The following is a 10681-nucleotide window of genomic DNA, read 5'->3' on the forward strand; positions in this document are numbered from 1 at the left end:
CTTCTAGAGTATTGACAATTATGGGTTGGGGTACACGGTGGTAGCCCGTGGCTTTTCCGAGGCTTGTTTGATCAACATGTCATCTTTTCTTTTGGTATTTACATTTTTATTTTATAATGAAAGTTAGATGGGATCCTAGACTAACTTTGTGAGAATGGAGTCGCGCCCATTCTTGCATCGCGCTAAACTTTTATTTTAAATGGTCATTTGAGACCAAAATGATTTGGTGGATTGGACAACCTCGTCTATTGCTTACTCCAAACTAAATTAATTAAATTAAATATAAAGAGTCGAGTGTTTAGAATTGGTTAGAAAGTATGTTGAGTCAATTGAATTGTTTAAGTGTGGAGTCTTGATTAATGAATTCGTGTTGTATGTTTATTTACTTTAATTAGTTGAGCATGCTAGGTTTGGTACGTTGTAGCTTGTATGTACTCAGCTTTGCTGATTGCGTGCTTTTGTGTGTTTTCTTTTGGTCATGGCCTTCGCCTTTCAATGACCCTGTGATGATCCAATTATTACACTTGTATTATTGAGGAGCAGTATTGCACAGGTTAGCTTGATGATGTGAAGTTCGGGGATTTGACATACGCGTTGTAAAGGGATTGGTGTGATTGAGAGTATTCGTTCTTTGTGTTGAACTTATTTATGTTATACTATTTTAATTATGTTTTGGGATTTTGAATATTGGTTTGGTTTTAATAAGGGCCTTTATGGTTCCAATTTGTAAGCTTTGACTTATTGGTTTTCTAAATTATATTATTTTAATATTTAAGTTGGATTTCCGCTGCAATACTTTGATAAAGCCTTAACGTTTTAACACGTGGTGGTAACATGCCAATGGTTCTCCTCTATTTTTATTTAAAGTAAGTGGTTTGGAAGAGGGAGAATTATTGGGGTGTTACATTAATCAAGCATTGACAATCAACAATAATAAATTACCCCTTCATATTATTTATGAATCCCCACAACCCTAGAAAATAATCTACTAACTCATAATTAAATCTAAACTAATCAAAGCAATTAAGCAAAACATGATAAACAAAAGCAAATAAATTATTGAAACAAAAAGGGAAGAAATTGTTACCAAAGTTAATAGAAATGATGAATTGAATTAAACTAAGAGTTGTAGAGAGAGAAACAAGAGAGAAGTTTAAGCTTAAGAGAAGATTAAACTAATAATAGAGAGAGATAATTGTATCAAAGCTGCTAAAACGTATTTATACAAAACATAAAGTTCCTAATTAAAATCTAAGTAAAAATTCGCCGGAAATACGCTCCAAGACACGCGCCCGGTCGAGCCCGTTTTTTCGATTCTCAATGCATCTCTCGCGCCCGATTGGGCGCGAGACAAGGCGAGAGGCAGCTTCTTTGGTCATATGCCCCGCCCAGTCGGGCGTGCCTCAGGGGGAGGGCTTATCCGATCGGGCGAGGCTACTTAGGCAAACTTGGACTAATGATTGGGCTTCAACTCTTTAGCCTAATCCGAGTTTCCTTTTTGGGGCTTGATAACTCGGTCCAATGCCTCGACTTCTCCTATGTCGAGCCTCTAATCACTGGTTTGATGACTCCAACTGATCTTGCTCTACGAAAAGGTGGTCGTACTCCTCCAATGCTCGTAGTTGCTCCAAATAATCCCGTGAAAAATGCTCTAAAGGTGCAATTTCCTACAAAATGCTACCAAAACTACGAAAACAATAGAAAGCACACATTAGCAATAAAAGTGGCTCTAAAGAGCAAAAAAAACTCGTAATTATGACCAAGGGACGGGGGTAAATCACTACAGTATATAAAATAGACATATAAGATAACTATTGTGACATTTTCGTTTTAGAAAGTGTTGTAACTACAAATTAAACAGAGTAAGTATGATGAGCAAGTATGATACATGTCATATAATGAATCAAAAGATGATCTAACCTATTAAAATCATGATAATTTTGAAAACGATTGTAAAATAGTAAAAACACTTTTTTTGTTTTTTTTTTTTTTTTTTTTTTTTTTTTTTTTATGGTTTACCGTTTTTAATTATTTTTTTGTTTTCAAAATATTAGAAAATTGAAAATAAAAAGGAAAATTTGCGAAGAATAATACAATCTTTCAGTGGTCTTCAAAAAATGGAACAAGATTTGGATTATTTCAAAATGGAACGACCTTTGATATACATCTGCCAAAAATGGAACAAAAAACCTGTAACCTGTTTTACAGGTTACACTTGACACGTGTTACATGGTGATTGGTTAAAACATTTTATTTTATTTTAACATTTTTCTTAAATAATAATAATTTAAAAAACAAAACTTAAATAAAAAAAGCTTTGAAAAAAATAGAAACTAAAAAAAAAAAAAAAAACTGAAGAAAACCCCTCCCCTTGGCTTGCCGGGAGCCACCAGATCACCACCCGATCTCCCCCTCCCCAAACCCGTCGGAGGCCAGAGATCCCTACCGACGCCGGCAACAACGTCCTAACCCTGACCACTTATCCCTTCCCCATGAAGGCTTGAACCACCACCCAAAAATTCAAAAACCCTAAAACCACCACTCGACTTTAGGGTTTTAGGATTTTTGGGTGGTGGTTTGATGAGGGAATGGAGTGGAGTCGACTGTAAAAGGGGCGAAATAGGTTTGTCGGCACGGGGGAAAGGGATTTGACGTCGGCCGGTGATGAGAGGAGGTTTTACGAGGGGAGGGAGAGGGTTTTCGGGTGGGGGGAGGTGGTTCAGGGGAAGAGTATGGGCTGCGTGGTTGGGGTTTGGGTCAGCAGGTGTTCCACCGGCGCCAGATAGGGATTCTTGCCGTCGGTTGAGGGTGGGGAGGAGGAGACTGATTGGCGGTCGAGTGGTTGCCGACAAAGGGGATTTTTTTTTTTTAGTTTTATGCATTTTTTAATTTGTTTTTGTAAACAAAGTACTGTAATTTTTTATTTTAATTTTTTTTTCAAAAAAATTATAAAAAAATTACCAATAATATTGTGAGACGTGTCACAAATAACCCATTAAACAGAATCACGTTCCATTTTTGGCAAATGTGTGTGAAAGGTCATTCTATTTAAAAATAATCTAAAGATCGTTCAATTTAGGTTAGATTCATAAAAGGTACTAAACAACAATGTTAAATTTTTTTCCAAATATGCTAAATTTATTATTGTTGGCAAATTTTGGAAATAAAAAAATGATGCTAAACAAGCTCTAACATGGAACAATAAAGCCGTTTCCTATAAAGCTCATCGCAATCTCAGCATTTGAAAACAAATAACCAAAACATCCTCCCCTGTCTTTCATTTCCATCCTTTGTCCAAATAACCGACCTCAAAATGGACCTTCGACAAGCAATCACCGACCAAACGGACGTCTCCCTATCCCTCACATCACACGTGTCATCAATCGAGGCAGCAAACACAAACCTTGTTCTCTCACCATTATCACTCCATGTCGTACTAAGCCTCATCGCAGCCGGGTCATCCGGGTCAACCCGTGAGCAGGTTCTATCCTACCTTAAGTCCAAATCCTCCGACGATCTCAACAAGCTTTCTTCTGAACTTGTGTCGCTTGTTTTCGCTGATGGTAGCGCTTCTGGTGGCCCCAAATTGAGTTTCGCAAATGGGGTTTGGGTTGATCAAACTCTTCCTCTTAAACCCACTTTTAAGCAGATTGTTGATGATGTTTATAAGGCTGCTTCTAATCAAGTCGATTTTCTGAACAAAGTATGTTTTCCCTTCTTTTTGTTTGTTTGATTGTTTTGTTTATTAAATGTTGTTCGTGTTTTGAGTTTTATTTGTGATTTAATTAAGTTTAAATGGGAACAACTTTTACAGACAGGGAATATTAGATTTTGCGGGAATTTTAGGAAATTGCTTGATTTGTGTGTTCCGTTATATTTTGCAGAAATTAATTATATTTTTACTCTGTTGTTTATTTGCTTGGAATTTGATAAACTTAAAAGCCCATTACTGTATATGCAGATATTATTTATCGATTCTGCAAGGATTTTAGATATATCTGTGTTTAAGTTTTGAATTTTTGTTTGTTACATTGAAATTGTGGTGCAAATTATATACAGTATAATTCTTTACTATGTACTAACTCTAATATATGGTTGTTCTTTCTAATTAAACTTGATTTGAGTTCAACAAAATAGGTAGGTTTTTTTTTTTTTTTTTTTGAAAGAAACAAATTAGGTAGTTGATTTCAGTTCATTTTGCAGTTTTTCTAGATGCTTGATTTTGATTTTGTGTGTGTATTTGTTTTTTTATTATTTTTTGAAAGGGTGTTTGTGTTTATTTAATTGTTTATAGCTGTTAAGAGGCTTTGGGGTTTTCAAATTGTTATCAATTCTTTCCTCAATCCTTAAGCATATAGATCTTGGCAAGTTGGCGTGAGAGGTGTGAGTGAAGGATATGATTTTTGCAGGTTAATAGGAATTAAATAAACCCTTCCATTGATGTTAAACATATAACTTGATCAATATCTCTGTATTATGAATGAAAATTTCAGAAATTTAGTTGTTATGCCTAGTTTATGTTTTGGTATGTCATCTGATTTATAAGTGCTGAAAACTAAAAAGCAATTGTACTTTGCATTAGTCTACCTTGATAAGACTTATAATTGCTGAACACCGGCTATTATGGTTGTTTTCATTTCCAATTAGAAGGTTTAGTTAGGATTGTTGTTCAGCATGCAAAGTTTTTGCTGTTTTATGTGATAGAATTGATTTATTGACATTAGTTAATTATATGTGCTTATGCTTGATCGTGTTATCATGCAATAGAAGTCTAAAAGCATTGTTTATCCATTTGAGAATAATTACAACTCAAGAATAAAGCCCATGGACGGTACATTTGGCATTCAGCATTCATTGATTCCTTTCTTTGATGCTCTTCTGACAGATGCTCCTCTATTCTGGTAAGAATTGATGGGCGAATCAAACTTTTCAGATGTGATAATTCGATTCTTACACTGAATTTGGGAAACTTTGTTATCTCTTCCCCTTCTATCTTTTCTCAAAGAACACCTTTTTTGTGACCATCACTTTTTTTTGTTTTCCTTTGAAGCCAAGTCCAAAACTAAATGTTATTGCTTGTTATCATCAAGTTCAGTTATGATAGGAAGAGAACACATAGACAATGATGCTTTATTATATTAATTAGTACGGAGTATATTATCCACAATATATGGCAAGTTAGTTATACAAGTGTACAACAAAATTATTTTACCATTTGGAATTATAATAAGGGAGTTTTGAGGGAGAGGGATATGGTACAAATTATGATAATTTTTTAAACTAAGATTGTAGCTGGAAAGTGTTTTATCTTTTAGTATATATTTTATAGCAAACATTATTCTTTTGCGTACATGAATCAATTATTACTACGGTAAAATTCACATTGACATGCTATTTATGATATGAGAAAAATAAATAAATAAAAACCCTTAAGAATCAAAACTGCTGGACCCAAAGGTCTTTTTTTTTTTTTTGGGCTTATAAAACAGCTTCCACCTAGCAGGGATATGTTCTAGTGTTGGAAGACCAGTTGTCCTCTGCCTCTTGTAACTTTACAGGTTAATAAAATTTATAGGTTGTGTGCTCGCAGCGCGTAACTCCTATCTTTATAATTATTTTTTTCGGTTTGGTTGTCTAACGTACTCAGTGACAATCATTGACTGTCATGTCAAAAGATTTTACATTGGGATGTTCTGTTTTCTCAAGTATTGTGGCTTATTTAGAGGCTAGAAATACTTGAGAAAACAGAACATGCCAATGTAAATCTTATCTGCTTTCCTCATCTACAAGTATGTTTTGTTCCATTAACCATTTATTTATTACTTGTATGTAGTTGGCATTCTTAATTTTGCTCCATAAACTCAGACACCTACTATGATTAAGTCATGACAAAAGACATGCTGTAGTTTTGCGCATGGCCATTTTTTTTTTTTTTTTTTTTTTTTTTTTTGACACTGCCCTAATTAACACACTATTCACACGGTCATGCCACTCACACTTAGTTCTTTTTATGTAGGCAGTTGAAGTGGCCTCTGATGTGAATTCGTGGGCTGAGAAGCAAACTAGTGGACTTATCAAAGAGTTGCTGCCTCCTGGGTCTGTTGATAACACAACCAGGCTCATCTTTGCAAATGCGGTTTACTTCAAGGGAGCATGGAATGAGAAGTTTGATGTTTCGAAAACAAAGGAAGACGACTTCCATCTACTAAGTGGTAGCTCAGTTAAAGTGCCTTTTATGACCAGCAAGAAGAAACAGTTCATCAGAGCTTTTGATGGATTTAAAGTCCTTAGTCTTCCTTACAAACAAGGAGAAGACAAGCGACAGTTTTCCATGTATATCTTCCTTCCAGATGCCAAAGATGGGCTTCCAGCTTTGATACAGAAAGTAAGCTCTCAATCTGGTTTCTTAAATGAACACCTTCCATTTGAAAAGGTTGAAGTGGGGGATTTTAGGCTTCCAAGATTCAAGATTTCATTTGGATTTGAAGCGTCCAAAGTTTTAAAGGGCTTAGGAGTCGAATTGCCCTTTACAGGGGGTGGCCTCACTGAAATGGTAGACTCTCCCGTGGCCAAAAATCTCTATGTATCGAGCATTTTCCAAAAATCCTTTATCGAAGTCAATGAGGAAGGTACTGAAGCGGCAGCTGCTTCTGCTGCTGTAGTAGCTTTAAGGAGCATAATGATTCAATCTAAGCTGGACTTTGTGGCTGATCATCCATTTATGTTCCTTATAAGAGAAGACATGACTGGAGTTGTGCTATTTAGTGGGCATATTAAGAATCCTCTTGAGAGTTAGAAAGTTCGAGTTCTGAAGCAATGCGATAAAAATATCAGAGAATAATACCACAGCCATACATCAGTTAACTTTTTCACGCTTTCGTTTGATTAAATAGTGCCTAGTTATCTTTGTATTTTTATTGTGTGATGTTTTGCATAATTTTTCTATTTACTGTAGGAGATACTGTCTGTATTGTGCATGAGATCTTGGTGTTTGGCAGCTAATAATATAACTGTGTTTGATGATAATACAGCTACTCTGATAGAGTACAACTAGCCATGAATTGTGCATTTGTGCTTCCTCTTTAGTTTTTTGAATAGTTTCTCTGATCTCATAATAAGAGGCTTTACCAGATGCCTAACAAAAGGTACCAGAATCCAAGAGTTTGCAGTGAAATTTATATTGTTGAAATGAAATGATGATCTATAGGCCATGGCTTCAGTTTGCAAGGCTGAATTGGCCGGCGGCATGTATTGTTTTACCCTGTGTGTATCGTTTTAACTTGTCCCGTAAAGTAACCTTAATGGTCACTGCAGTTCTATCTGTATATTCTCATGCACCATCAATATGAATAATGTCGATCTGGTATGGTTTGTCAAAGGATTCTCCAAGTGAACATTAAGGAAACCTGTTGGGATCTGGGCTTGAGTTGCTGATTTCCTGCTTTAGAACAGCAATTATAAATATTCTTTTTCTGATCGTCACAAGTTTTCTCAATTCCTCCATTATACATTATACTTGACTACTTGAGAGCATGCAAAAACAAAAAAGATTTCTTATTGTCATCTACTATTACTATCTCCACAAAACACACTGGCATATAATGGGAATATTCCTCTATTGCTAGTCTAAGAACGAGGATCAAACCTTCACAATAAAGTGAAGATAAACATTTGTAATTTGGCTTGGAGGTCACTCGAATGGAATTTTTGAAGATCTTTTTTTAAGGCCCATGATCGCTTCAATAGGCGCAATTTTATTTTAGAATACCTGTATCCAATCAACAAAAGGTGTCTAATCCCGTCAAAAAAAAAAAAAAAATAAAAAAATAAAAAAAAAAAAAAATAATTTAAGTAGTGGTGTGAATATCACATGATGAGTCGACACTTCAAAATAAAAAGCAACTAGGTTAGAACCGTTTATATAAAGCCTACTTTTAGTTTGTACATTTTAAAAATAAATCGCTAATACATGAATATAAATAAGAATTACGTGTGTTTTGTAAATTTAAAATATTTTATTTTAATCAAAATTATGATATAGTATATGTTCAACGTTGTCTAATTCATAGTTCAATGTAGGAGGTCATTTGTTAGTGTGCTATTTAAAATTGTTTCAATTTCCTATGATAAATTGATAGATTTTAGTTGTAATGTAGAAACTTCCAATATTTAAATATCAAAAATGTTAAATATGATAGCTTTTTTTTTTTAAAAAAAATGATATCATTATTGCATTTAGGCGGGAAATTTTTTATTGAGAAAGCGACACGTGGGCAATGATGATGTCAACAACTTCTGTTTTAGTAATAGTTAATATATAATTTAAACCGGGGAAAAGCAAAGCTAGTGTCTCACAAAAACAATATTTAAATAAGATATGTTCTCATAACTTATATGCCTTTCCATAATTCATGTGTTTAAAATGTAATTTCTGATTAATTTTCCTAAATTGAATAGATTTTATGATGGATTAAATTGGGATTGGTTTATGTCATCTCCCTATTATTTGTTATTATTAATTGTTTAGTTTAATTTCATCTAGGACTAACTGAATAATTTTGTGAACACCAACTTAAGTGCCAAGATAGAAACATTGCGCTTTACTCACAAAAAGGTGAAACATTTTAATTGTGAGAGCCTATTAAAAAGCTGAATTTTTAAGGGGAAAATTGATTTGAAAGAAATTCAAGCCTAGAGAGTGCAATGAAATTCCTGTTATGTGATTCTTGATTTTTCTTTTATTTTTAGGCCATATTCATTTCACCTTATTTTTGAAGAACTAAAATTATTTTTACTAGACTAAAATTATTTTTGCTGAACTTAAATTGGTTTTAATGAACTGAAATTAATTTTACTGTTTCTGTATTACTTCTTGTGTCCTAGATTACATGACATAATCAACATTGTATACATGTCAATGCACTAGTTAACTTTATTTTTATATAATTAATAATTGATGAAAATTATTTTAAAAATTATATTATGATACATTATATGAATTCCTGTCTATTTTGGTAAGGTGAAGAGATTATTCACATTAAACTTAAAGCTTAAAGGCACACGCAATACGTACACACTTTCTTTTGCTTACTTTCTATTTACTTGACACATTTTTTTCTTATGAAAATGTCTGTAGAAGAAATAAATTATCTCACTACCCACATGACCACACTAATTTGTGGTTGGTGCACCCGGGTGCACCATGCGCATGGTGCACCCAAAAGAACATTTAGTATATTTAAAAGAACATGGGTAAAAAATGAACATGTTTTTATTTTCTTGCAATTGCAAATCCATCACTCTCTTCTCCTGCAATTTCTCACTCCTCTTTCCCTTCCTATCACTCTCTTTCTTGATGCCAAATTTTACTCTCCTTTACACCATCGTTTTCATTTAAAAATTTCAATGAATTTGGGTAAAAATCATTTCCAAAGTACTCATTTTCTCTCTCCATAACTTTTCTCTCTATCTTTTTCTATTTTTCAAAAAAAATTTAAAATAGCAAAATTGTTCATCTTCAAAGTGAAACCCAAGAAAAAAATTGAACTTATTTCAACAATTCAACCTTCAAACTTAAACAAATGGTGGATTCAAGTAAAATGTAAGTATAAATTTTGTACATGCAAATTGTTTTTCGTCAATAATTTTAAAGTCAAAGTGTTTAATTTTGTGAATTTGGGGTTTTTTTTTTTAAAAAAATAAATAATAATTAAAGCTATAAAGTACAAGTTGTTCAAAAAAGAACAATTAGAAGAGAAAGAAGAATAGTAATGAATTGAAGCCAACTGGAAGATAACCAAGCAAGGTTAATTTTTCAAACACTAGCTTGTTCTTTTTTAAACACTAACATGTTCTTTTTATTTCATGTTCTTTAAAATATGCCTAATGTTCTTTTCGAAGGTCATGTTCTTTGTCAAACACAAACATGTTCTTTTGTTGAACACTATTATGCATGTTCTTTTTCAAATACTTGCATGTTCTTTTTCAAACACTGGCTCGTTTTTTTTTCAAACACTAACATGTTCTTTTTATTCCATGTTCTTTAAAATATGCCTAATGTTCTTTTCGGAGGCCATGTTCTTTGTCAAACACAAACATGTTCTTGTGTTGAACACTATTATGCATGTTCTTTATCAAATACTAGCATGTTCTTTTTCAAACACTCGTATGTTCTTTAAAATAAGCCTAATGTTCTTTCCGGGTTCACCATGCGCATGGTGCACCCGGGTGCACTATACTATTTTCATGACCACACTATATATATGCAAGAAATTACCTCTGACCCATACACTATATCAAAGAAAGATATTCATCTTCCCCTTTCATACAATTAATTAAATTAAATTGCCTAAAACTAAAATAATTTTGTTTGGGCTAAGTCCATTTTCCTAAGTCCAATGACCTGGAATTAGGAAAATACCCCTCCATAATCCAGCCCATCATTAGTCAGAGCAAAGTATAGATTTACCTCTAATCTGTCAAACTAAGTACAACTTCTATCACCTGAAAGTACAACTATAAAATAGCTCTCCAATCATTAATAATGGTAACTTTTTCCTGATTCTCTTATCTTCTCTCTCTACATTCTCACTCACTCTCTACTTTCTCTCTCTAGAAAGTACACTCGCTGACTTAAGCATCAGAGGGGCTATCCCTGGTCACACCCCCGGGGTAGTTAACC

General features: G+C 33.6%; 1 protein-coding gene across 1 annotated transcript; it reads left to right on the plus strand.

The window, feature by feature from the left end:
• Positions 1 to 3227: 3227 nt before the first annotated feature.
• On the plus strand, positions 3228 to 7026 carry LOC145639033 (serpin-ZX-like). The gene is made up of 2 exons (XM_081690130.1): positions 3228 to 3703; positions 6017 to 7026. Exons 1-2 carry the CDS (start codon positions 3314 to 3316, stop codon positions 6794 to 6796), a joined length of 1170 nt encoding a protein of 389 aa, XP_081546256.1. The 5' UTR covers positions 3228 to 3313; the 3' UTR covers positions 6797 to 7026.
• The last annotated feature ends 3655 nt before the right edge of the window (positions 7027 to 10681 follow it).

The sequence above is a fragment of the Chenopodium album genome, chromosome 7 (genome assembly GCF_948465745.1).
Source record: "Chenopodium album chromosome 7, dcCheAlbu1.1, whole genome shotgun sequence".
NCBI classification, from domain to species: Eukaryota; Viridiplantae; Streptophyta; class Magnoliopsida; order Caryophyllales; family Amaranthaceae; genus Chenopodium; species Chenopodium album.